General features: G+C 48.5%; 11 protein-coding genes and 1 non-coding gene across 12 annotated transcripts; 6 read left to right on the forward strand and 6 right to left on the reverse strand.

The window, feature by feature from the left end:
- Positions 1-104: 104 nt before the first annotated feature.
- Positions 105-1,149, forward strand: BDW43DRAFT_299939 (bifunctional methylenetetrahydrofolate dehydrogenase/methenyltetrahydrofolate cyclohydrolase; the record flags this gene model as incomplete). The annotated part of the gene is made up of 3 exons (XM_032044815.1): positions 105-283; positions 345-978; positions 1,039-1,149. The coding sequence occupies 3 exons, from the start codon at positions 105-107 to the stop codon at positions 1,147-1,149; spliced, it is 924 nt and encodes a 307-aa protein (XP_031900844.1).
- A 76-nt stretch (positions 1,150-1,225) lies between these two features.
- On the reverse strand, positions 1,226-2,900 carry BDW43DRAFT_66707 (putative MFS monocarboxylate transporter). The gene has a single exon (XM_032050354.1). The coding sequence runs from the start codon at positions 2,707-2,709 to the stop codon at positions 1,453-1,455; it is 1,257 nt and encodes a 418-aa protein (XP_031900845.1). The 5' UTR covers positions 2,710-2,900; the 3' UTR covers positions 1,226-1,452.
- A 1,922-nt stretch (positions 2,901-4,822) lies between these two features.
- BDW43DRAFT_274807 (uncharacterized protein) lies at positions 4,823-5,202 on the forward strand. The gene is made up of 2 exons (XM_032041778.1): positions 4,823-4,863; positions 4,972-5,202. The coding sequence occupies exons 1-2, from the start codon at positions 4,845-4,847 to the stop codon at positions 5,109-5,111; spliced, it is 159 nt and encodes a 52-aa protein (XP_031900846.1). The 5' UTR covers positions 4,823-4,844; the 3' UTR covers positions 5,112-5,202.
- Positions 5,203-5,408: 206 nt separating this feature from the next.
- BDW43DRAFT_274808 (uncharacterized protein) lies at positions 5,409-6,107 on the forward strand. The gene has a single exon (XM_032041779.1). It carries the CDS (start codon positions 5,440-5,442, stop codon positions 5,872-5,874), a length of 435 nt encoding a protein of 144 aa, XP_031900847.1. The 5' UTR covers positions 5,409-5,439; the 3' UTR covers positions 5,875-6,107.
- Positions 6,108-6,262: 155 nt separating this feature from the next.
- Positions 6,263-7,349, reverse strand: BDW43DRAFT_299941 (uncharacterized protein; the record flags this gene model as incomplete). Its single annotated transcript, XM_032044816.1, has 6 exons — positions 6,263-6,725; positions 6,760-6,865; positions 6,932-7,019; positions 7,053-7,093; positions 7,128-7,222; positions 7,306-7,349. 6 exons carry the CDS (start codon positions 7,347-7,349, stop codon positions 6,263-6,265), a joined length of 837 nt encoding a protein of 278 aa, XP_031900848.1.
- Positions 7,350-8,041: 692 nt separating this feature from the next.
- BDW43DRAFT_310686 (Aldehyde/histidinol dehydrogenase) lies at positions 8,042-9,416 on the forward strand (the record flags this gene model as incomplete). Its single annotated transcript, XM_032047012.1, has 5 exons — positions 8,042-8,372; positions 8,425-8,561; positions 8,643-8,764; positions 8,825-9,098; positions 9,171-9,416. 5 exons carry the CDS (start codon positions 8,042-8,044, stop codon positions 9,414-9,416), a joined length of 1,110 nt encoding a protein of 369 aa, XP_031900849.1.
- Positions 9,417-10,081: 665 nt separating this feature from the next.
- On the forward strand, positions 10,082-11,703 carry BDW43DRAFT_299943 (uncharacterized protein; the record flags this gene model as incomplete). Its single annotated transcript, XM_032044817.1, has 6 exons — positions 10,082-10,235; positions 10,311-10,665; positions 10,727-10,784; positions 10,845-10,928; positions 10,997-11,419; positions 11,647-11,703. The coding sequence occupies 6 exons, from the start codon at positions 10,082-10,084 to the stop codon at positions 11,701-11,703; spliced, it is 1,131 nt and encodes a 376-aa protein (XP_031900850.1).
- Positions 11,634-13,678, reverse strand: BDW43DRAFT_274810 (uncharacterized protein). Its single transcript, XM_032041780.1, has 2 exons — positions 12,755-13,678; positions 11,634-12,690 (listed from the first exon to the last, which is right to left on the reverse strand). Exons 1-2 carry the CDS (start codon positions 13,575-13,577, stop codon positions 12,251-12,253), a joined length of 1,263 nt encoding a protein of 420 aa, XP_031900851.1. The 5' UTR covers positions 13,578-13,678; the 3' UTR covers positions 11,634-12,250.
- On the forward strand, positions 12,113-12,183 carry BDW43DRAFT_t103. The gene has a single exon. It is a non-coding gene; the product is annotated as a tRNA-Gly (tRNA).
- Positions 13,679-15,800: 2,122 nt separating the features above from the next.
- Positions 15,801-17,670, reverse strand: BDW43DRAFT_299945 (cytochrome P450; the record flags this gene model as incomplete). The annotated part of the gene is made up of 7 exons (XM_032044818.1): positions 15,801-15,845; positions 15,879-16,023; positions 16,113-16,610; positions 16,650-16,708; positions 16,765-16,836; positions 16,873-17,122; positions 17,603-17,670. 7 exons carry the CDS (start codon positions 17,668-17,670, stop codon positions 15,801-15,803), a joined length of 1,137 nt encoding a protein of 378 aa, XP_031900852.1.
- A 683-nt stretch (positions 17,671-18,353) lies between these two features.
- BDW43DRAFT_274813 (uncharacterized protein) lies at positions 18,354-19,227 on the reverse strand. The gene has a single exon (XM_032041781.1). It carries the CDS (start codon positions 19,120-19,122, stop codon positions 18,652-18,654), a length of 471 nt encoding a protein of 156 aa, XP_031900853.1. The 5' UTR covers positions 19,123-19,227; the 3' UTR covers positions 18,354-18,651.
- Positions 19,228-20,347: 1,120 nt separating this feature from the next.
- BDW43DRAFT_274815 (uncharacterized protein) lies at positions 20,348-24,598 on the reverse strand. Its single transcript, XM_032041782.1, has one exon. It carries the CDS (start codon positions 24,509-24,511, stop codon positions 20,780-20,782), a length of 3,732 nt encoding a protein of 1,243 aa, XP_031900854.1. The 5' UTR covers positions 24,512-24,598; the 3' UTR covers positions 20,348-20,779.
- Between the last annotated feature and the right edge of the window lie 263 nt (positions 24,599-24,861).

Below are 24,861 nucleotides of genomic sequence, written 5' to 3' on the forward strand. Positions count from 1 at the left end.
TGAGCCGCGGAAGTCTACCGCCTCCTAGATTTCCGCTTTACGTTGACATTGAGCATCTTTTCCGAGTTGACTCTCCTTAATTTACGGCGAAGAAGTATTTTAGAATGGCTCCACGCATTGGCGAAACAATTCAGCCAGACGAGCTGGCCCGGAAAACACTCCGCCTGATCTCCGAGCGAGTGAGAGACTCCCCAAGGCGCCTCTATCTTATGGGCATCTTAGCCAGTGATGATGTTGGCTCTCACCAGTATGCAAACTGGACTCGCAAAACCTGTGAAGATATGTAAGCCTGATTGCATGAACTGATAAGGATTGGAATCCATGTCACTAACATGCAGGTTTAGCGGAGTGTATTTCCACCTGGTGAAGTTGTCGCCTGAGAATGTGGCAACCTATGTTCGGGCGATTAACGGAAATACTAGCATCCATGGTATCATGGTGTATTATCCGATTTTCGGTGACAAGAGGGATGATACAATCAGACAACTTGTCACGCCAGAAAAGGATGTGGAAGGTCTCAATCGCCAGACTCTGGACCGGCTCTCCGAGCCCACAGAAGGGCCTAGACAGCCAGAACAAGGAAAAAGCATTATCCCATGCACGCCAAGAGCGGTAGCGTGGATCCTTGAATGGATGCAGATCCATGATCGCACTCGACTGGCGGGAGAGAAGTTGCGAGATCAAGAGATCTGCATCATCAACCGGTCTGATGTCGTGGGGTTGCCCCTCGCACGGTTGCTTGCCGGGGAAGGCGCTCGCGTCTACAGTGTGGACATCACTGGTGTTCAGCTCTTCCAACGGATCTATTATCCTTGGAATACTGAAGGATTGCACGGGAAAGATCTCCCCAACTGGAGTCTGAGGGATGCCCTGCAGCGGTCTCAGGTCGTCATCTCGGCGGTACCAGATCCGGCGTTCAAAGTGAACACGAAGTGGCTCCAGCGTGGGGCCATCTGTGTTAATGTTTCTTCAGAGAAGGTACGCATTTTGTCGTATTAAGCAATAGGAGCTAAGGACCTCCCTAACGAAAGCGCACAGAATTTCGAACCTAATGTCGTGGAGGTGGCGTCCAAGTTCGTTCCACGCGTTGGCAGCGTCACGATTGGAGCGCTCCTGTATAATCTCATTCTGTGTTCGTCACGGACCTAAAGCCGTTGAGACGAGGGGGTTTTCCAGACCAGTTTTACTCGCTCTCCGATGGACTCAATGCACTGTCATTTTTGTGGGGTTCCGTCTCCATTCCTCTTATGCAGAGTAATCAATACGAGGCGGGTCGCCGTCAGACTTGAAAACAAGTCGCTGTAAGTGTCCCTTTGACGGAGTCGTGGAGAAAGATGATCGACAATTATTTTCGACTGGCGCCGGATGTGCTTAATATAGATGTGTAGACTGGTAGACTTCCCGCGAATATCCGCTGCAAATCTATGTACATTCGGAAATATCAGATCTAAATTAAATCTTGGCCTTCACAGACGCCCCTGTTTTCGACAGTCGTGCGGTAATCAGAACCACCGCGCCCAATGCGAAGGTCAATCCACCCCAAATTTGCGCTCCAATGTAACCATCTGCCCTGGCAATGAGGGCTCCACCGAGAGGGGGGCCAGTTAAACAGGCGAAGCTTACGACAGTGAAGCCCATACCAATGCGGACCCCTGTCTTGGTGAGGTCCGGAGTCAAACTGGAGAGTGTCGATGGCCACAGGCCCTGTACCCCGTTGGAGAACATGCCGTATAACACGGCAAAAACGTACAACCCCGCGACCGAGTGCACGGCCGCCCAGCAGAACATCATCAGACTAGCCCCTAAAGCCAGCGGGATGATAGTATTCAGGGGACCAAAGTAGGCATCCGCTAAGAAGGCGGGGATAAGCCGGCCTACGATGCCGACCCCGTTGGTGACGATGATGAGATTGGTCGACTCCGAGTAGGATAAACCAATGACGGAACGACCGAAGGCACCCACGTAGTAAAAGGCGAAATACAGACCCCAAAAGTTGAGGAACATGCCGATGCAAAAGAGCACATAGGTGGGCTCCTTGAAGGCCGACCATTCCACGAGTGGACCAGACCTCCGTGGGGGTAACCGGGGTTTCAGCAGTGACATGGCCGGAATACTGGTGCCAAGCATGACGAATCCTAAGACGCGCAGGGTCCAGCCAAACCCGATGATCGGCATCAACGCCTTGACTAGGCCGGGGAAGAGCATCCCCCCGGTCCCACTTCCGACGAGACCAAACGCCAAGGCAAAGACCCGACGTTTGGCAAAGTAGGTGGCCACCAATCCCATAACGGGACAGAACTGCAGACCACTGCCTAGCCCCGTGCAGATGCCCTGTGCGAGGAAGAGCTGCCAGTAGCGGGTCGCGAGGGAGGTCATGAAGACCCCAAGGAGCTGCAGGAGCACCCCTGTGTAGTAGACGGGGCGGAAAAATCCGGCGTCCAGCGCACGGCCTGAAAATGTCCCGACAAAGAAGATGAGAAAAATTTGCACGGATCCGACCCATGAAATTGCCGACGAGGATACCCCCAGAGTATTCTGGTAGTAGGCTTGGAAGACACCAAAGCTGGCAATGTATCCCCAGGTATTGAAGCATACCATGTGGCCCATTACTGCCTGTGTCCAAGCCCTCAGTCCCCCATCAGGCGGGGGCTCAATCGGGGCTGGCGATGGGCCATTGGCCATTGGGGGTATTTCATGGCGTGCACCCATAATGTTGCAGTCACGGACGGCAAATTGGGCTGAATTCGACAAACTGGGGAACGGATAAAATTAGAATTGTCAGCGCAGAAGGGCCAATAATCGCCAAATCCTTCAGCCAAGCAGTGGCTGCAACGGTTCCAATTGTTGTGGGAAGGACTGCACGCCGAATCGAGGCATTTATGTTATAATGTGGTACATAAAAATAATTTCATTGACTCATTGAACAATGGCATTTTTCCTCGGGAGGAAGGTAAGCCCTAAGTCGCCGTGACGAGCTAAAGCCGGATTGATATAAATCTCGGAGAAGGCCGGTCTCTGGAGTAAATTCCCCCTTGCCAAGCAGCGGTTGATCGTCCAACAAACCCCTGCATTCCCGGTTTCCATTACATACTCAAAATTGAACTTGCATGCGGATCCCGCAAGGCCCTTGCTTATATCCGTGACTATTATTCTCCTAAGGCGTTGCACTGCATGGCATAAAGTTCTTTTCACCGAAGATCTGCCAAAATCCAATCCGACTAAAGCGCCGATTTGCAATTTCTAAAAGTAATGAGACCATTCTTCTCGCTTCGCTTTTCCTGTTTCTGTTTCAAGTACTTGGTGGCTACTTGGTGGCTTTAGGGCTTGCTAAGCGGCTTGTTCTTGGTACAGTAGGCCAATGAATATCAACTCCAGATTAAAAAGAAGTAGAGGAACGGAGGAAAGATAGAGAATATGGCAGGCGATAATATTTCCTACGGTGCGTACGATCTCATAAAATTTTAAAAATCTTAGCTTTGCCTGTTATTTTCCCCCAATACGAGGCAGTCTCGAAGACAGAACCTTCGTGTCTCCAACCTCAATATAGCATTTTTGGTCCAGATTAGTGAACATCGCTTGGTATGGCTAGAGTACATGTTGCTTTCTAGTAAACTTCAAGTGTTGCACGAAGGATCCTATCAATAACTAATGTTTTACAATAGATGGCTTACTCACCTCCCATAAGATTTACTGGCTTTTTCTTCCCCTTGTTGTGTACTTTTTCTTTCTTCTCTCTGTCTTTTTATTTTGATTTAATTTTTTATTTTTATTCTCTTGATTCTTAATTTCTACGGGAAACCTTTCCCGTCAAGCTAGGCCTATACTATTTATCCAAGCCGTCCCTACAAGACAGCCATCGCACGTAGCGTATTAAATCCTTTCTTCTTTCCGGCCTGGGCAATGAGTCACAGTCGTATCATCTCTGTGTAAAATTTACAGGTAGAATATGGCTAATCAGTAGAGGGAATTAACTAAACCTAGGAGAGACCATGCCTTCCTTCACCTTTATTTCACTAGGGTAAAAGCTCCACTAATAGGCCCAGAAGCACCAAAGGGGGGTCCAATCGATTAAAGAAAGAGCAGACCATTGTCTATCTCCAAGGCGAAACTTTCTTAAGATATCCGACCAGGCCAACCAGTATATCGTCTCGGGGATGACTCCCCTAATGTGGCTGACCGAGGTTTACAGGCGGGCGCTACCATCTACAAACCACAGGAAAGGCATGCGTTCATTAATCATTGGCGTCTCAATAACCTACTAGATACCCTTGTTTCTCTGGGGTCAAAGTAGGCCTTAACATCTAAGTTTCGATCCGAACCCTATTCTAGTCTGCAAATCTTTTGAGATTTCGGCTTCAAGTGCGGTTTTTCGAATAGATCGAAGCAAATGATATATAAGATTATCTATGGCTTCTATCGTATGGAATCAGCAAGAGCTATTCCCTTCACGTGAGCGCAAACGAGTTGACTAGGCGTGGAAAGAGTATCATTTTGGATAACTCCCCGTATATATATTCTACTCAGATGGTCCTTTGTAGCTCCATTCTTAGACTGGAGTCCTCAAAAAAAATAATCCCTACGCGCTGGCCAAACCATTCCCGGGAACAATGCAGCACATGGACTGCTTGAGCCGTTGAAGTGTCCACCCGTCTCTAAGGTAAGGGTTCTACGTGGATCTAATATTGGCGAAGGATGGTGTGCATTTAGTAGTGTGGTTGAATGTAGTTTAACCTTTTTCTCAGGGTCTTGATTAAGACCGCTATGAGTAATCTGGAATGTGTGGCGTCAAAGCGTGAATATAATATGAGTCCGACGCGTTCGCCTCGAGTCGACTTGTTCAAACCATGTATGAAGCTATCAGCCCTACTACAGTCAACCAATGTAACACGCCACCGTATCTGGGATTTTAATACATGAACACTGTTTTGCGAAGAGTTTCATCGAATATGATGTTTTGTGACTCAAACGTACCTAAGAGTATATCAAAGTCCGTCACTGGAGGTCATTATATGCCGGTCGAACTTGCTGATTTTATTCTACATTTGCTTGCAACTGGTCGTAACTTGAGACTGAAAGCTTGCGGCGCTCTCGGCAGTCCGTGCTTGCAATGAAGATTTGGGAACTATTGCTTGGTGATGGTCGGCAATCTGGAGATTCAGGTTGAGGATAAAGATACGTTAGAGTCTTCCACCCAGACGTGACCCTACTCCCACGAGGTACACGCAGGTCTCGGATCTCTACAGGTAAGGGCAAAACAATTACACCAGCATATCTGTTGTCGTGCATATACTCCGCATATTGCCTTCACTATAAACCGTTGTTCTCTTCCCCACATGCTCACATGACCTCATAATAATATCATCCCGCATTGAACATCCATCCATCTTCGTATCCCAGACAAAACAAAACCTCTTCGCTCCGTTAATCTGAACCAAAAACATGGCCCACAAAAGACAAGTCCAAGCAAAAGACCTTGGTATTGATCTCGAGTCCAAAGACGAAAAAGAGTACTTCAAATGGTTTCTCGCCTGTCTTCTGTTCGGCAAGCCGGTCCAGCAGGAAGTCGCAAAACGAGCCTTCCTAGAACTCGTACAGAAAGACATTACTTCTCCCGATGCCATTCTAGCGGCCGAATGGGATAGGCTGGTTGAGATCCTCGACGAGGGTCATTACGTTCGGTATGACTTTTCGACTGCGACCAAGTTACTCGAGGTGTCGTCTGCGATCAAGGAGCAGTACAACACGTTTGGCGGCCTGCTAAAGCAATGCTCGACTACTGAGGAGTTATCGGCGCATTTGCAGGAGTTTAAGGGGGTGGGGCCGAAGACGGTGGAGATCTTTTTGCGGGATATGCGGCCTGTTCTTGAGGGTTAGGTTGAATATGGTGAGAGTATGAAGGGGTCGGTGCTCGTATATGGGAAATGAGGTTCAAGGTTCATTACCAGCACATAAAATAGCAGTTTCTCTTCAGTAATAGTGGCTTTGGGATGATCACAGTTTGCATTCCGCCGAAAGTTGCAGGGTTATATGGTGCACCCATAGCCATGGGTATTTTGTCTTAAGAAACTATGCAAGTAAAAGGATGCCGACCGAGAGTACTTCGTCAGAGCAGCAAAAGCACAAGTAACAAGAACAACCATTAACGTATCTTATTAAAGCCATCATCAACTAAGCAATATGTGACAGCACTTTAAGCAAGTCACTAGAAACACCCATAGCAGTCACATTCCCACCGGCCCCAGCGCCTTGAACAATCAAGGGATTATCGCTTTGTGTAGCAGCTAATAATATTATCACTTCCTGGCAGAGCCGCGATAGGATGCGAACAATCAAGCGACTCGATCCCCACCTTGGCCTCCTTCGAAGCCATATCAACGCCGCCAACGAAGCGCACATACTTGCCCTCCCTTTCAGCCGCCGCCTTATGCGCCTCCATCTGCTCGTCAAACTCGTGGAGACGGTCAAGGAACTCGTTGCCGCTGGACATGTTCTGTAACTCCTGGGGAATCAAGCTCTGCGCAGGGAACGAAGTCGGGAATTCGATAGGCGGACCCGCCAGCCGGCCGGGAATGGTGAGCTTGCGAGCGACGTCGAGGCCATTGAGATCGTCGAGAGAATCAGGTTCCGTGTATCCTAGCTGCTTGGCTTTCCGGACTGCAACCAACCGCTCCTCACCTTGTCCTTCTGTCGGTGCGAAATAGTTGAAGAGGAGGGACATCGTGCCGCTGAAGACACCTTGGATGCGAGTGATCTCATCACCGGTGGGGGATGAGATCTTTCAGGGCTGAAATCACCGGCTGGCCGGCGCCGACGGAGGATTCATGGAAAAAGTAAGAGCGTCCGGATGACGCTGAACTGAAGATGTCTTGCTAAAACTGGTAGTTTCCGGAGAAGGCCTTCTTGTTCGGTGTGATGATGCTGATTCCTCGACGGAGGAAGAGTGGGTAGGCTTCTGCGAGGCTGTTGGCACCGGTGTTGTCGACGAGGGCTACCTTGGACGGGGGCGGCGGCGAGGTAGTCTATGATCCAGGGAATTGTTGGTGGTTCCTGACCTTGACTTTGAGTGTCTCAAGGGCGGTGTTGATATCGATTTCTGAGTAGTCCGGGTGGTGTAGGGCCTTGTCGACGATGGCGATGTAGCGGAGGCGGAGACAAGGGGAAGGGCCCTACTTTCTTAAGTATGACAGCTCTTTGAGGAAGCATGCTCCAACTCCGCCAGGACCTGTATTCTATTATCTTTTAATTGCAGGAATACTGTAGGGTTGAACAAGGGAGTCTATGGGAGGAGCATGGTATTGTAGTTACTTGCCAATCACGGCAATGCTAACTTCCTCAGGAGAGGCAGCCATGAAGAGTAAACTATTGTACCTCGCTCTTTAAGTCGATGCTTGTAGATGTGGTAGTGTATCGGGGTTGGATTGAAGGTGTAGGTCAGTAGGCTATTATATTAGAGCTTGTATGTCATGTTGGAAGAGGTTCAGGTTTTAATTATGCGCGATAGGTTCTGAACCAGTATTATAGAAGAGCCTATAAAGTGCCTCATAACTATACAACTACCTAGCTAGTTACGTGAGAGGTATATGCATAGGCAAATAATCTAACAAAACACTGATTAACAAGACCCCCAATTGCTAGAGTGGCGGTCCCGATGACCATGGCAGATGACTCTCCACTGGTAAGAACAGGTAAAATAAGTATGACAGAGAGGCTTCTAAATCCCCTTGAAACCGCAAACCTGTCGCCTCTACCATTCACTGTTCGTATTCTTCTTCTTTCAACTAGCTTGTTGGCATTACATTGATTGTCATCCAGTTAAGCGATCCGTCCCTGCTCCATGAGGCCTCGTTGCTGAATGATGAATGGGTTGAGGCCCAGTCCGGCAAAAGGGTAGACATTGAGGTGAGTCTGCCACTTGATTTGAGTTCTACTGCTCGCTTGATAACTAGGGAAACCTCGCCTTACCATCACAGGTCCGGGATCCAGACATGTCTTCGCGTCTTGCCCCACGAACAGCCCAAAGGGTGTGGACAAATACGTCAAGATGTCGCATGCAGCTTCCACACGCTATCGCCATGTCAATCCTCATGAACGAGCCAAGTTTCTCCTCAGGTGGTACGAGCTGATCACGAATGCTCGGGAGGATATTGCCAAATTCGTGGTATATGAGACCGGAAAGCCCATGGCTGAAGCTATCGGCGAGGTGGACTATGCACTAGAATTCGCCTGGGGGTTTACTGGCCAGGCTGAGCGACTGCGCGGTTCTATTGCGTTGCCCTCTATCTCCAACCGCCGCACGTTCGTGATCAATCAGCCGATCCGCGTGAGTGTTGCTCTAGCCCCTTGGAATTTCCGTGGCCACGATCATTCGCAAGGTAGCGGCTGCCTTAGCTGCAGGGTGCAGCATGGTTGTCAAGCTAACCCCAGAGACTCCCCTGAGCGTGATGTCCTTAGCTGATCTCGCCCTTCGTGTCGGGTTAACACCTGGCGTCCTCAACACGACCGACAATGAATACACTCCTGCTATCAGCGAGAGACTCTACAAGCATCCGTTGGTAGGAAAGGTAACTTTCACGGGGAGTACCAGAGTAGGAAGTATCATTACCAAGCACTACAGCGATAGACTGAAGAAGGTTACCCTGTAGTTAGTTGGTAACTGCCGCTTCATCATTTTCGATGACGGGGACTTGGATCAAGCAGTAGCCGCCTTGATGATCCTCAAGTTGCGTACCACCGGTCAAGCTTGTACTCATGCCAACCCAATCGAGTATACGTCCAAGCGGGTGTCTACGATATGTTTGCCAAGATGATGCTCGAGGCCACTCAGAAACTCAAGGTCAGCCATGGAAAAAATTCTGCTACTACCATGGGGTCTACTTATGACTAGTCGTGGTATGGAGAAGCTGAACCGGCATGTTTCCGATGCAGTCAGCAAAGGCGGCAAACTTCTTCTCTTTAGTGGAAAGCAACCATATGGCCCTCAAGGCTATTTCTTCGAACCTACAATCATCTCCGATATGATCTCCGATATGCTGGCATCTCAGGAAGAGATCTTCGGACCGCCGTTTAGCTTGTATAGATTTGAAATCGAGGATGAAGCTGTCAAACAGACCAACGGCACATCTATGGGTCTGGCCTCATACTTCTTCACCAAGAACGCTGACCGAACTTAGAGGTTTCTCGAAAGCCTTGAGGCTGGCATTATTGGCATGAATACCGGTAAGTCCTGTTCTTTGGTTGTTTATGTACTGCTCGAGCTCGAACATGTTGCTCAGGGAAATGCTTCGTGTGCCGAGTCTCCATTCGGCGGTAAGAAGGAGTCTGGATATGGTAAAGAAGCTGGTAAAGACGTTGCTATTGAGGAGCATTTGGTGTCCAAGACCGGCACACTTACGGTAGAGGGGGTAGCCGGACTGTAGAATCCTGTTTATTTTCTTATCGTTTTAAAGTGGTCCTGTACGACGAAGTTCATATATTAGCGATTTATAATGTACACGTTATATGTTCAAAGAGGATTGCGTGGCTAGATGTCGACATTAATTCACGGGTGTTATAGGGCTAAATTTCTCCTATTCTTAGACAAAAGCCCTTCAATACCTACAAATATCAATGAATCATTCCCGATTTCAATCTCTAGAAAAACGTGCCATAGTTTAAAACTTGATCCCAACCCGTTCTAGTCAACAAGATCCTCTACGATTATTTGTGCGCAAGCCAATTAATTAACTACACTTGTCAAGGTTGTGCTAAAGAAGGTTCGAGAGCTATGAGTTCGAGTAGGTCTACCCGCGAAAAGAAAGTTGGATATTCAAGCGGATGACGATCAGGAGAAACGGTATGTAAATGTTACTACCTTCTGGTATAGCCACACCTTATTTTACACGCTGAATCCGCTAGCTGTAGGAAACTCCGAAATCGCCTAACACAGCGGGCATTTCGCCTCCGCCAGGCAGAGTACTTGAGAAGTCTTCGGGATCGTGCTGACTCGGAAAGTCGGCCACAGAATGAAACGATCCATGCACAGCAGGAGTAAAACGCACGTCTTCGGCGACAGCTGATTGATATCCAGTCGAAGCTTTCCAGGATGATCAGCACCATGCAAAGTTTGTCTGGCTCAGTATCATCGGTGCTTGGCGACTCTACAAAGGCCAAATCTGAGGGAATAAAGAAAGTGACTGACTCACCTTCTTTCCCTGATGAAACCGATGGGGACCATGGTGTGGGCATCGCTGTTAATTGTTTCTTTGCACTAAACACATCAGCTCCTACTACTGCTGACACTGCCACTATACGCGACTAATCATCATGTCCAGGTGACCCGGTAAACATCATGACTCGGCCTTCCCATTCAAGCTTGCCGGGATGTGATAATTCACAGACCGAGCTCACTAATGACTCTCTTAATACCCTTCGTCTGGGAAGTATACCGTCCTATACAAATGGTTTTAATCAACAGTTGCCGAATGTTGTTTGGTCTTTTGAGTATCAAATGGGCCTAGAGCCATATCCGAATGCTTTTTTTTTTCCCAGCCAACAAGCCAGCATTACACTCGGCAAGGTCTGGACGGAATCTAATTTTCCATTCTCGGATCACATTCAAGTGCTGCAGAATTTTATGCGAAGCAAATTGGATCTTATCAGGCCGTTGTTTGAACCTTCTCCACAGCCGTGGGTGGCACGGTAGGGAGTATACTTGGGACATTGTGCTAATAATGCTATGACGTCGCAGTCTCTACCAACAAGTCCTCATGACGTTGCCCCTGTTTAACAGCATAACGCGGCCAGACGTCATGGCGTGATATGCAAAGACACGATTCTACCACATCGTCGACTTGACAGCCTGGCAGATCTACCCATGTACAGCGAATTTAGACAAGGTCCATCAGCAATATCGACTGACAGAAATGCAGTTGCAACAGCAGTACCCCCAGGTCATTGACTGGATACCATTGCCCTCGATCCGAGACTGACATCCCGGCTCTATGCAGCCAACCCACAGATTGGTTTATCTTCTGCGATGCCGTCAGCAGCTATGTCGGAATATATGGCCGATCTGGTCATAGGCGCTCCCGCCGTAACGGCCTATATCCGAGTAACCGATATGACCGCAAATATCTCTTCAACAACCCCGGGGAGTGAGCTGGATCCTTCCGCTGTCTTTCCTGCTCCGGATGCCGCCGCTATTTTCTCATCTCCCGAATTTGCTCGGGCCGTCTTCAAGAAGCTTAGTGTCGACCGCGGAATATCACACTATAAGGTCGATCCTGCCTTCTTCGGCACCTATCCAGAACTCTACGACCCAAGTGTTGACATTGCAGCAAAAGGGATTTCACTCAAGCCGGACGTACAGTGGCGATTGGCGTATCCTGAGCCTCTTGATTCTTCAACGTTTCAGGCATATCGCAGCTTCATGATTTTCAATGTACGCTCCTTTGAGTGTGGCACAGTTCTTCCGGTGATTGGGCCGTTTGCTTTTGTACATGTATTTAGTTATATTAACCAAGTACGGATGACGATCGGTATACCACGAGCACGTACTCGGAAGTATTTTCTTATCTATTACATATTTCTACCGCAAGGGGAAACTAAAGTCCCACTTTGGAGACTTGTCATGCAAGAACCATTATTCTCTATAACCCGGTTATTTAGTTCTCAGTGGATGCTAGTGCGATTGGATCCAATCGGGATGCGAGACTTGTACATTGATAGTGTAGTTATAACGTAAGTAGATAACACTCACTCTCTTGGTAAACTCGTAGAAAACGGGAATTTTTATTTCATTCTTTCACGTTGTTCTCTTCCTTCCATTGTTATCGAAAAATGGTTATTATCATCCTCCTACCATGCCATATAGGTATTATTATCACAGCTCCTCAACACGAGATACATTCTTATCTCTACCTTTAATATACTACGTACGAGTTTTCACACATCAATACCATATTCCCAGACCGTTCGCAAATCCCCCATGCAAAAAAAAAAAACCAACAACTTTTTATCAGGTTGTGATATAAAAATGCAACGCTTCCAAACCAGTATGCAATCCCAGAAATCCAAAAACACCACAAATGCAATTAAGACAGATTTTTCTTCATCAAGAGCCAATAGCTCAGTCGCATCATTGGTCTAGTGGTAGAATTCATCGTTGCCATCGATGAGGCCCGTGTTCGATTCACGGATGATGCATTAATTTTTCCTTCTTTTTCTTTGTCTTTCTTTTTTCTTTCTCGAGAACATCAATACTGGGGAGTATTTAAATGCGATAACCAGTCGTATATCTTTCCTCGTCCCAGATTGCGTATCCAGATTTCCAACCGGCGGAATTCCCAATGGTACGCTCAACCCACGGTTCTTGGGAAACTTCCGTTCGGACGATTTCCCGCACGCTTTGCATAGGCCGGTAGCCAAACCAATGGTGTTTCCAGCCGTGGTTTGGTTGTTCGATGGCAGGCATGCTGGGGAGGGTGCGGGCGATGTCGTCGGTTTCGTACTTGTCGGCTGGGTGGAGGAGAGATGGGGGGTCGCGGGAAACCTGGACCAGGATCATGAAGGATGATTTGGAGGAGACGGCGTTGCAGGCAATGAGGTTGCGACGGGCCTCGTAGGAGGGTTGGTTGAGGACTTTGTAGAGGAAGGATGGGCCCAGAGAGACGAGGTGGTTGCGGTAGTCGTTGTAGTCGTTGCCGTCGCTGCCTGTTACCATATTGTTAGTTTACGGATTATGTTGGTTGGAAGAAAATGAGGAGAGCTAGCTTACCATCGCCATCGACGCTGGGGAACAGTTCCATGCCGTCGACCGTGGGTCGCAGCGCTTGCCATTCGTGACTGTTCCGCGGGAACTCCTGGGCGATCTCGGAGAAGATCTCCGTGTATTGCTGTTGGAGGAAGACCCAGAGACAGCCGAATTCTTCGACTTCCCACGGTGGCATGGTCCCGAAGATTAGGCTCCACATCTCGTGCAGGCCGAAGTTCCGGTACCAGGTGGAGGATCGGCGCTTGAAGAAGCGGGATTGCGAGGGGGAGTAGGGCTCGGCGGTAACATGGTGCTGCTCGCTCCATTCGCGGGCGCCGAAGATATTACAGTAGGTTTGGAGACGGCAGAGGGCGCGGAGGATGCGGGCTCTTTCGATCTTGGAGGGATTTGTAGGACGATTTTGTTCCCATGTCTCTTGCGACACGCCGGGTGGGCAGGAGGCTTGGGAGCAGTAGAGGTTGAGGAGGTACTCGTGTTGGCGGTAGAGCTGGGAGAGCTGGAAACACTCCTCCATGTTTGCCGGAGTATTTTCGGATATCGGTAACTCGTCGTGACGACGGCGACGGTCTAGGATGCTGACAATGTCGTACTTGTTGGCTGGTATATCGGCGTGAAGGCCATGGGAGCGAATGGCGGCCATTGGCTCCGCTAAGTCTACGAGGCCATACTGTCGTTGGAGGATCTCATGGAGTAAGCTCTTTTTCGAGGCCGCATATGTGTTGTAATAGACGGGAGAAGCATGGACGAGGGACTTGAGGGATTGGATATCAGGGAGCTGTTGGAGGATGAGGATGCGGAGCTCTGTCGGGAGGGATTCAAGCGCCATGACTGCCGGCAGCACATTGGCAGATGATTAGATTGATCTGATAAGGGGGGGGGGGGGAAGGTATGATGAAACGATTTTGTAATGTCAATGGGTTGCAGGGGCATTATATATGATTCAGGCATGGGGTTCATCGTGCCGGCTGAATGACATTGAATGAACCCGGCCCCAACAATTGAGACAAGAAAACGAAGCTTGACAACGTCAGTGGATCCGCAGCCCTGGACCAGTCACGGCGGAGGCCTTCTCGGCATTTACCTAATGGAAATGCGGGGGGGAAATGCGGAGGACGTTCCCTGTCGATCATAAATTAGGAAAAAGAAATTCTCTCATAGATGGAGGATGTCCAGTCCGTCGTTTTCTGATCGACTCAGGCACCAAATTCAATTCCAGCCATCTACCGCTCGACTCCTACCAACAGATCTTCTACTAACATTCTTTCAAGGTTGTCATAAATAGCGACAACCACGCAATTCTTTGCGTGCTGATATTTATAGATCTTCCATACCAATGGCACTGACGTGATCGAAACGTGATTTCTCCCCAAGAAATTTCTTCATTTCCATTAGGTAACTTTTTGGTAACCGGGCCGGTCTAGAAGGCGACGGAGAAAGATTCACTGGTCACCCGTCGTTTCGAGATCATCACGCGGTGAGGGATAAAATCTCTCATTGCAGAATCAGCTTACCGTTTTTCTCTAAGTCATAGCTCCTTCTTTTCATGCTCGATTTATCCGACGTTCTTCCCAAGGTATGGCCACCGTCGGTTATCGAAGGTGATCGTATAGAAGTCAGGGTTTGTTGGAGCACCTGACGTCATATTAGCCGCATCAGATGATGCAATCCGTGCCCTAGCCCTAGCCTTAAACCGGATTCAGGCTCAGTCATGTGAGGCTTGATCCATGTTCCCCCTGCCGATCTAGCCGAATCAGGGAAGGTCGTGCTCCTGCCTCATGGGGCAGCTCTTTCCCGGGTCACGGTACCGGAAGACTGGAGTACAAGCATGGATAAAGGCTTAAATCTAATGTAGAAGAGAGAAAGAGAAAGCCCATTGAAGAACGAATTCCGACTGGGGTAACCTAGCTATCAAAGTACACAATGAGATTCTTCCCCCTCTACTCCGTACTCTCACCTAAATAAGGAAAAAAAAAAGACATCACATAAACGTAACTCTTGAGTCAGAGGCACACCCTTCACCACGTTCATAGCCATCCACTACACATCCGGATGTAATTGATATTGATAGCATGCGAAGCTTTGATTCGCTCAAATATGTCGTTGCGTCTTAGCTGAGGCCGACTCCCGCTACATTTGCTGTCTTCGCTGAGTTGTTCCTCGATCCCTGGACGGCCTGGTCTAATGCAACGATCGAAGTAGAACAGACGGTTTTTATAGTCATTGACGAGCCCTTGGGATCTAAATAGTCAGATAATCGATTTGACAATTTGCTTGTGCTATGCCAGTGGCATGCCAATTATACTTAGATTGCGGGTTTAAATACCGTAGTAGTCTAAAGTCATAAGTCCCACGAAGACCGAGGTAGGGGAGCCTTGCATTTGTTCAAGGGTGTAACCCGCAGCATCCAATGCTTTGCATGTACAATGCCTCCAACAGAACCCGCAGTTGCGGATCTATGTCGTCCACTCAAGCGGGATTGATACAGAAAAACGACGCTTCGAATTGTAGCAGGTATGTCGATCCCTAGGTGAAATATCAGCTCCTAAAGTTAAAGATTATTGTAGTAGAGGTACGTGGGAGGCAATTATTTCTCATTATACAGTCCAGGTATCGTCACTGACCCTGCACTTTCTGATTCTAATCTCTCATGTTTGTCTGAGTATCGCCCTTCATACTACTCTTTACAAGGTTTGAGATTGCTAGGCAAATCATTGTGTGATTCTAGCTTGTTGCCCATACCACGCAGGTTTTCAGAGGGCTAACACTCTTGTTAAGGTTCCCCTTGGAATAATGTATCCAATGGTGTTAACGGTTAACGGCTAAACCGGAGGAATAACGTAGAAAATAAAAGGTAAAGGAAGAGAAACAGAGAGTATCAGCTACCAAGTTGATGCTACAATCTTGAGCAATATAGGGAAACCAGTTCGGCTTTCATCAATAGAAGGCCTATCCTTCGATCGTTTGCTAATTGAGGACGTTCCACCAATTTATGACAATAAACTCATAACAATCCAATCCGAAAAGCAATTCTTTTCGCGCTACCAGCAACTTAGCGGACAACAGGTGAAAGACGGATTCTCAGTGGCTTCAAACCCTAGGTATGCAGGTGTTTTTTACCCCAAATCACAGAGCTAGCCACGAGCTCCCAGTTAAACTCCGGTATGAAACGAAATAGTAAAAGACGTATCTCCAATTTTGCAAGGTTCTGTCCCAGGCAGTTCCAAGGCCCGATAGTGAATACCTTGCATTGCGTGGCAATCATCATCTTCGTGCTTGGAATCACCTTAGCAACGCTTGGGAATAAATTTCTGAGGGTCCTTGAAGTTGATGCTGGAGTTGCTCGTGGCGAAACGACACATACCCACCGTGTGCCTCAGGCATCAGTTTTCCTGTAATATTGGCCCCGAGCTTTGAAACACGGCCAGAAAACACGGATGGGGCAGGAGGGAACTTTCGCACAGCTTCACTGAAGCAGGTCGGTAGGTACTTGAGCTGATCGGTGCCGATGGCGTTAGTTTCGTCTACACCTGAGAAGCGGTTTCGAACCTCTTGGATAACGTTGTCCTTCGCTTCAGGGCTCTGCATCAGATAGTATGGAGTAGCACTAAGAGCCGCGGTGGTTGTTTCACTGCCGGCTATAATGTGGGTTGAGCAGTTGCCGTTGATTTGATACCTTTGAAGGTTATACTTGGGATTAAATAGATCTAAGCTCAGGTCGTTATAACCAGATTTTTTTCCATTCGGCGCTGGACCATATATATATACCTTCTCGTGTGTAAGCTGGTTATTGGTTATGACTCTCTCTTCATAGAACTTTGGACCAAATCTTATCAAGACGCTGATGAGTGAAGCCCATAACCTGAAATTTCATAGTTACCCACGAGCAGAGCATGAGCACTCAAGGCAGCCGAATGATTCTCCAAATGCAAGTTCGCCGATCAGATTAAACGTGAAGAACTAAGACATGGAAGGCATTATTGTTTTGGCCATGGCGTTGAGCAACGGCATGCAACTGTAGACAGATGACTTAATTTATACCACGACGTCGTCTCCAGTGCAATGCCCTTTTCTGTTTCCTCATCAAGCTTCCTGGTCAATAGGTCAATGTTCCTTTATATAACGGGCTCCTGCTCTCTTAAGGCAGTCTCCGAGAATCCTTTCGACAGTGGACGTCGATACAGACGGTGAGGATCATGATCCGCCGTAATGATCGTGTGGGGTGTTTTGGAGGTTTTATAGAGTGATGTGTCTTTGCTTATTTCAGGTTCACCGTGCTGAAAGCCATATATATCATTCCATGCCTGACTTGAGGTGAAGAGAACCCAGTCAGGAGCTATTCGCACTACCGGCCAGTATTTTTCGTGCGCCTCACTAGACTACCGTGCCAGAGCGAATGTGATAGGAGTGCAGCATACGAGTCACAGCTGCAATTTTCGGCTCAGTATACTTCGCAGGAGGTGGAGGGTAAGGCTGTACACTGTGTAGAGGAGGTAGTACTAAACATTGAAGAACTGAGTTAGTCTTTCCTTGACGGTAAAAAATTCTCGAGGACACAGGCCGATACTACAAGCATCAATATCCATAGAAAACATCCACGACAAAATTCGGTCAGCGTATGAGATGCTCTTAGCTTAAGCAGCATCTAGCTGGTCTGCTAGGATTTATGTATTAACGTTAGTCCACACCGAATACATATAATCACGCTTCCTTTTGGGAGTCGGGGAGCTTGTACTGATCATGCATCCAGTAGTACTGTGAATCTAACAAATATGTGCTAATAGGTTGGTGGACATGTGCACAAGTCACTCTTCCAAAGGACACCGGCGGTGTTGATAGAATCACATTTTCTACCGTTGGATGGCCCACAAAGTACTAAGGTAAGAAGGAAGTGCACTCCAAGCCCCGGGGAGTCCTGCCATCCTGGCTACATAAAATGTGGAGATGCTGTATATCTTCGTGCCACAATCAGTTATTTATGCACCATCACACGTAGTCCACACCTATGTTACTAATTATCCTTAATTTGATTCGCCCACTAACCTAGAGGCGCTCTTCACGACCATCACTGCGATACACAATAGAGGTCTATCAATTTTGCCCAAGGCACAACCGGGCTCACATACCTGAACGGAAGTCGGTGCTCAGACTGACACGGTGATATTTGGCGCCGTGTCCGATAAAATCCGAAATCGGCTGTCCGCGAGAAGTACCGGGGGATCGAACCTTGAATTTCGGTTGCCTCCTATAATCGTCGAGAGCATCTTGATTCCCGTTGGAGCTTTCCGTACGGATAGACGGCCAACAAACATACTCCATGGATATGGCCTTGGTTGTGGCAACTGCTTCCCTGCGTTCATCGCTCTTGATACACTCTTCGTGCCCGTGATTTTTTTACCGCTATGGAAAGAATATCTGGACCAGGTATGAGCTTAACTTTTAGAGTCTGTCGTGCAATGTACACCACATAATTAGACGCGTATTTAGTCGCATCTAGAAAGACTCCATCACTGCATGTAAAACACCTCGATATTGTAACAAATTGATATCAAGACATATCAACTGTGTTATCCAGAGATTATGTTTCATACATGAGAGCTGTCACCAATTTTCCGCGGTTTCCGGATCATGCATACTAAATTTACCCAGTCACCATCGCTCCCACCCCTCCCTGTGAATCTGCTAGCATCGAAGTGTATTATATTCTCATCATACACGGAAGACACCTCTTGGAACCCCTTTCTCTCGTACACCGCGTATCCCTTTGTCGAGGATTCAACATAACACTCAATTCCAAGTTTATCGGCAAAATCACAACCCCATTGTGTCAGAAGGGAGGCTGCACCCCGGCGTTCAAAACTAGGATCAGTAGCGAGCAGCGCCAGAACTAGGTTGGAGCGTCATCAAAACACTGCTCGAACCAATAATGCACGAAACTTACAACAATGCTCTCTCCCCTCCTCTCCAAAGAACTCTCTGCGTTTTTCCAGCAGCTTGCCCTTGCAAAACCGAAAGCCTTCCTCACTTGCGCCTATCGGAATCCTCATCCCCTCATTCGTCTCCACGGAAGCCCGCCATTCTTTCAGCCCTTCTTCACCGTGATAGACGTGCCATCTGGCAAACGCTATCATCTCACCGGAGGCATCATCCACAGCCTTCAAAAAGTGACACGTAGAATCCTTCTCCCAGCCGTCCAAGACTCGAGAAATCTTATTCGTCCTGCAAGGCGACGCGGATACTTCTTCCGGGGTTCCGTCTATGTTCGGTACGTCTCCAGTGCTGCGAAAGAAGGCACTGGCTGCCATAGCCATGTGCTGGATGTCAACCATTCGTGGGACATCGGCTTCAGTAAGTGGTTCAATGTGTACAGGCATTTTATTTGTGAGTTTCCTTGAGGTTGTTCATTGGCAATCATATATATTTCAATGTATTAGTATTGTAGATATGGATGAAGGACGTATGCTGTACTTTCTAGGATTTGAGAATGCATATGGTCAGGATCTCCGATATTCGTTTATGGTATATGTACTTATAATTCTGCATGTCGGTGTTTCCAGCCAATGGTGCTGTAGTTGATATGACTCACGGACGGATCCATTTGCCAATCATTCCCATTGGCTCGAGTAAGGAATTATGATGAGCATAGATACGAACACGAGCGGAAAGATCCTGATTCAGGAAGGTGAGTTTTTTTTAGCAATGTGGGAAAATTAGTTCCAATCCTGGTGCTAATGTGCCTTTAACATTCCTGTTATAAATCACTAGCGAACTGTTTTCCAGCGGAATCTTTGCGACTTTCCCATTCCGGAATTGGTCTAGCTCAGGGCCGCTTTTTGCACAGTGATTGCTTCCCTAAACATTGAGCCAGTGCGCCAGAGCAATCCGGGATCAATTCTGGAGCAAATCCGTGATCACTCAGCTAAGCTGCCCGCCAAGCTGACTACACTTCGAACGGCAGGTTAACTAAAACTTATAGAGTCAAGCTCACCCCTTTAATTAATTGAGGCTATAGAATATCATAAAGCCTCTAAACTTACAATCGAGGTCCACTTTATTAGCAGTAAACGATATATATCCAGGCTGACCAATTTCCCGTCCCATCCCTTCCCAACGGTCAGCCTACCTGATATCGCGTATTCAGTATTCCACCTCTAACGTCGAGTTGCTATTCCAGATTAACTTAATTATACTAGTGTGAGGGAACTTCTTAATACCTTCTGCTTATATATCTATAGAATTGACCTAGACCGTGAGCCTGATGTTACGCCTGGGTATTCGGACTGGTTAGGAGAGTACGAACGAGTTGAACCTAGTCTTGATACTAAAGATAACTCTGCAGTAACAATTTGTGTAGATGAGAAAGAACTCAACTAAGTATATAAATACGTTCTTATACATTCCTTAGTCTTATACCGTTCTCTATACCATGGTATATGCCATATACCGTACACAGTAGTCCAGATCATATACCCGACCATAATACCATATCACGTGATACTAATTATCCTCCGTCCCTGGCCTTCTTTGTTTTAGCAGTCCCAGTTTCTACCTTCAGACAATCTGAACCAACGTCTGTAATACCTCTGAATAGTATCTACTGCCTGCCTTTGATCTTTCTTTCTCCTTTAGCCTACGTATCCTTACCTCGTTGACAGATCTTCTACTCTGCAGAGTAGATACCTCTGACAACGTGTTCATTGATATTGCTGCGTTGTTTATTACCCTGGCCTAGTTCTCTATATCTCACTTGTGGTCCATTCGTGTTAATGAGACGCAGGGGAAGGAGGTTACGCGGGGAAATGAATAGGGCTTTGTAAGCAGAAACAAGCAAAACTGTAACCACAATTAAACAGATCGGATAAACAAAGCTTGGGTTGAAGAAGCTCAGCATAGAATCACAGAAAACAATGAAGGTGGCTGTGGGAATTGCTGGCGCGGGAGCGTGGGGACTGTCGAGTGGGACTGACTGGCCAATGAACAAGCAGAGAAATCGACCCCGACCCCGACCCTGAGTTCTTTACGCATTATGGCTCAAGGCTCACCACATGGACTAATCAGGTGTACAGCTATCTCCTGGCAAACTGGTACAAGTACAGCTCCCTTCTGAGCCATCCCAGGATACCAGGCCACTATGTCTTCCTGTGGTGCTGGGCCGGCGCGGATTGCATGTAGATTCATCCTAGACTTCTCTTGACGCCGTCTTCCGCCAGGCTTTGGACGCTTTCTCCCACCAAACAGACGTGAAAATGAGATAAGAATCTCGTCGTCTTCATCAGCTGCTAGATTGTCGCTAGTCTGTGACACGGAGTTACCCTCGTGAGAGGCGTGCCTCGAGAGACTGGTGGCTGGAACGGTGCGCCATTCCAAGTCGGATAACACGAACGCACCATGGTTATGCTCGGCGTGCAAATTATCGGCGCTCTGTAGTTCTTGGTCCGGCCGGTGTGGGTATACCATACTGTTATGATCGATCGAGTCCGGGCTCTGGGGCATCGGAACAGAGTACTGCGGCCAAGCACCTGTCAGGCCCAGCCTTGATGTCTGGATGATATTTTTTGTGAGCTCTGAGAAGAAGGAATCTGTACAAGTTCCGTGGGAAGTAGCCATCTTCCGTTCAGGAGGAATGGGGCTCGGGTTCGACCGGATATAACGCTTTAGCCGAGCAACGAGCTTAGTGAGATACGAGAAGGGAGAGGTGGTAGGTAAAAGCCAAGAGATACGGGGCCTATATCTCATGAGCACCAAGGTCTTCGCCTGTGCCACGTCGGTGGTAAACCAGCGATCCAGGAACTTTGGTGATCCATAGTCCTCATTAAGCTCGTTATCGGCCATATCGGCAGTCAGGAAGTGAACAAGGTCTAAATAGTAGGTCTGGCCCTGGACTGCCAGCTGTCGGTGTCCCAGAGCGAGCCTCCTGTCATCGAAGAGTCCGAACCGAGGACGGCGTAGTGTGATGGAGCATGTATACGCTTCCTGGTATATAGTGGATTGGGGGCTGTAATAGAGTTGCCGCCATCCAAGGGGCAAGCCAAACTTGAGGTGCGGAGGTCGCGCAAAGGTAAGTGGCTGGTTTATTGGCTGATTCTGTTGCAGTAGAGCGATGATCCGCTCTATTTGAAGCCAATCGTCGTCAGCTAGATTCTGCTGGCGACACTCGAGAGCGATTTGGAAGGCAGTCTTGTTGTTTCGGTCCCGCGCGTTCGTCACAAACCTAGACCGTAGGAGAGCTTCTACAGCCGGGTAGTAACACGCTCGAACAGCTTCGTGGAGAGCGGTAGTCGAGAATTCTGTTCCTTGGCTGATATCAGCATGCTCCGGGAGCTGCCCCGTTAGAAAATACCGAGCCTCATCACTGGTACTCTCCGACCGAGCAATCCCATAAAAGCATCGGATCATCTCTAGCAGTGCCTTCGTGGGCTGTGGTTTTGGCCGGAACATGACAGTAGACCAGTCCATCGTCTCATTAGCGGTTTGGTGTTTGAAGGCTTGCAAGAATTTACAGAAGATAGTTGGTTCCGTGGCACACGGTCGTTGACCGAATGAATAACCCATCTGCAGCAGTAGAAGGAATCGGTCAATTCTCTCCTGAACCGTGAGCCGGTGGGCAAAGTGCTGATACTGTGAATGCCTTGTTTTACGGTTACACCTGCTAGATTTCACATAAGAGCATCCGGTATGATTGAGCCTTGAATGGCTGCACACCCAAGATGATTCAGTAGCTGGCTGCAGAGACCCTCGGTGATCCTCCACCGATTGAAACTCACATCCCCCATCATGCAGTCCACTATATAGACACCGCCATGGCTGTTGACCTGAATCCTCCTTATGTTTTAGTTCACCGAGTTCACGAAGGCCGACCTCACCTCTAGCGAGCCAGGCGAGCGTACGTAATTCGTGCGGTCCCCGTATGACATCTTCTAGGATTGTGATGTAAGGCGCTTGAGCGTTTGCAACACGCGCCCAACAGCACCCCTGCATTCGACTGCGAAGCCGGGCAAGAGCGTACAGTCGATACATGGCTTGAGGATCAACGCCCCAGTCACCGTGGTCCAGTAGGCGGGAGAACGAGCGACATCGAGCCGATGTGTGAAGCAGGTCGTCATAGAAGGTTTCCAACGGGAGACAGCGTCCATCGGGGTGGATGAAAGAATTGATAGAATCCGGATCGGACGGTAAGTTTAGTATTTGCCTATATTGATGCAGAACAGACAGATATACTATTTGCCGCTCCTGACGCACGTGGGGGAGAAGAAGGAGATCTATGCGTCTTGCCAGGTTCGAAAGTACCTGCTTGGGTCGATCGCAGGCTACCGCGATGACTTGAAATAATCTCCCTGTCAGCACGACCCAGAGGTAGCCAGCAATCATCTTCGTTCGATGATAGAGACCAAGGAAATTCCTCCAGAGAGCTTTTTTAACCTTTCCTAGCCAATGGAGGCCTATCCGAAGGCATTTCGAAGCTACACTTGTCTCCACCATCCGACGTAAGCGTCCATCCGCATATGTTCTATCAAATACCTGCCAGGGCTTGTGGCTACGGAGATATGGCCGCTTTTGCAGTGACTTGTGTAGACAAATTAGGACCAGCGCGAGTCTATCCATGGGAAGCCACCCTTTCGCATTGTGGTGGACAGCTCTGGCAGATAGAAGAAAGATATTTGAAGCTCCATTTTCATCCTCAGCCGAGAGTGGCGCACTTGGGAGGATCGTGAAGACACATCGAACCACCAACCCGTAGGCGAAAATGTCGCACATCTTGAGGGATTGAACGCGTATGGGCTTTCGGTCCTGCTTCAGAACCTCCGGTGCGCGCCATCCATGTGTTCCATAGTAGCGTACATTCAGGCTCATGTCACCGAGCTCGGTTGATAGACCAAAATCACAGAGCTTGGGCAACCATCCGGCTGGGGTATCAAACAGCAAGATGTTTTCCAGCTTCAGGTCTCCGTGCGCGATGCCTTCAGCGTGCAGCACGCCCAGTCCCTCCCCAATTCCATGACAAATATCTCGACATAATTCATAGCGTCGATCAGAGTTCAACGGAAGGATTTCGCCTCTACGGTGAAAAAGGAACTGCTGCAAATTGTACTCTGCCCGTTCCAGTATGAGCAAGGGGATAATCGGTGCATCAGTGAAGTCGTTCTCGAGGGTGTCCAGACAGAGGCCCCAGCCCAGCAGCCTCACAATGTTCGGATGTTCCTCGAACCCTTTATGAGATAACGCGCTGATTTCCCGGTGGATTGCCCGGACCTGATGGTCAAGCGATTTGTCTGCCGACGGGGTAAGCAAACAGCTTGCAAGCTTTGGCTTCTTGATCGCGAGGACTTCGAGGCTCTCTCCGACTTTCTCCAGCCCTTCCCTGGTGAGTGTACTGACAAGGACAGGGGCGATGCCCGCCACCTCAAATTGTGCTCCACTTCCTAAGGTTAGAGTAAATTCAGACTCGGCCCGAACTAGAATTGGACCAGGGACGTGGTTTGCCTTCAGTGTTTTGATGAGCGAAGAGAGTAGAGCGGTTGGCCTTTCATTTCGAATTCGTTCTATCTCGCTAAAACTATTGAAACGCTTGCTCTTCCGCGCCCCAAAGTAGTCAAATGTCATCGATCCCCCGAAAAGGGCTCCGATGGATGAAATTGATTTGCGCGGTATCGTCCGCTGCGAAACTGCAGGGTTCGGAGATAGCGCCGGGACAATCGAGATCGAGGGTGGGGGAAGACACCCTGGTACTATTGTAGATCCTTGGAGCTCCTGGTAGACATCCATCGCATATCTGGCTACGAGCAGAGTCGCCACACTCAATTGACGGTGTCTGGCCGTCGGGAACTCACCTCCTCTCGTGCTCTGTTGAGGACTGAGACGGCGGAAGATAGGACGCCAAGCGCTGCATGAAAGCGCGTCAGCCTCGCTCAGCCTCAAGCGGGGATGATTCCTCTCCGTACCAGGCTGAACACCCTAGTCAGCCAAGATCACTCATGCAGATTAGCAAGTAGAGAAGCTACTCTCGCACTGGAGGGTGGAATATCCCTGCCGGCGATGCCCAATCACGACGACCTCTAAACCAATCCTCTCTCCATTGGACTCCAAGCCACTCGCAGCCCATTGGACACCGTCGC

The sequence above is a fragment of the Aspergillus alliaceus genome (assembly GCF_009176365.1).
Source record: "Aspergillus alliaceus strain CBS 536.65 unplaced genomic scaffold BDW43scaffold_19, whole genome shotgun sequence".
NCBI classification, from domain to species: domain Eukaryota; kingdom Fungi; phylum Ascomycota; class Eurotiomycetes; order Eurotiales; family Aspergillaceae; genus Aspergillus; species Aspergillus alliaceus.

Bases quoted from the DNA above. Each gene is read 5' to 3' on its own strand.
- BDW43DRAFT_66707 (XM_032050354.1), bottom strand. From the start codon at position 2,709: ATGGGTGCACGCCATGAAATACCCCCAATGGCCAATGGCCCATCGCCA.
- BDW43DRAFT_274808 (XM_032041779.1), top strand. From the start codon at position 5,440: ATGGCCCACAAAAGACAAGTCCAAGCAAAAGACCTTGGTATTGATCTC.
- BDW43DRAFT_274810 (XM_032041780.1), bottom strand. From the start codon at position 13,577: ATGGCGCTTGAATCCCTCCCGACAGAGCTCCGCATCCTCATCCTCCAA. The intron at 12,691-12,754 runs GTAAGCTAGCTC...ATATGGTAACAG, and splicing joins CCCCAGCGTCGATGGCGATG to GCAGCGACGGCAACGACTAC.
- BDW43DRAFT_274813 (XM_032041781.1), bottom strand. From the start codon at position 19,122: ATGCCTGTACACATTGAACCACTTACTGAAGCCGATGTCCCACGAATG.
- BDW43DRAFT_274815 (XM_032041782.1), bottom strand. From the start codon at position 24,511: ATGGATGTCTACCAGGAGCTCCAAGGATCTACAATAGTACCAGGGTGT.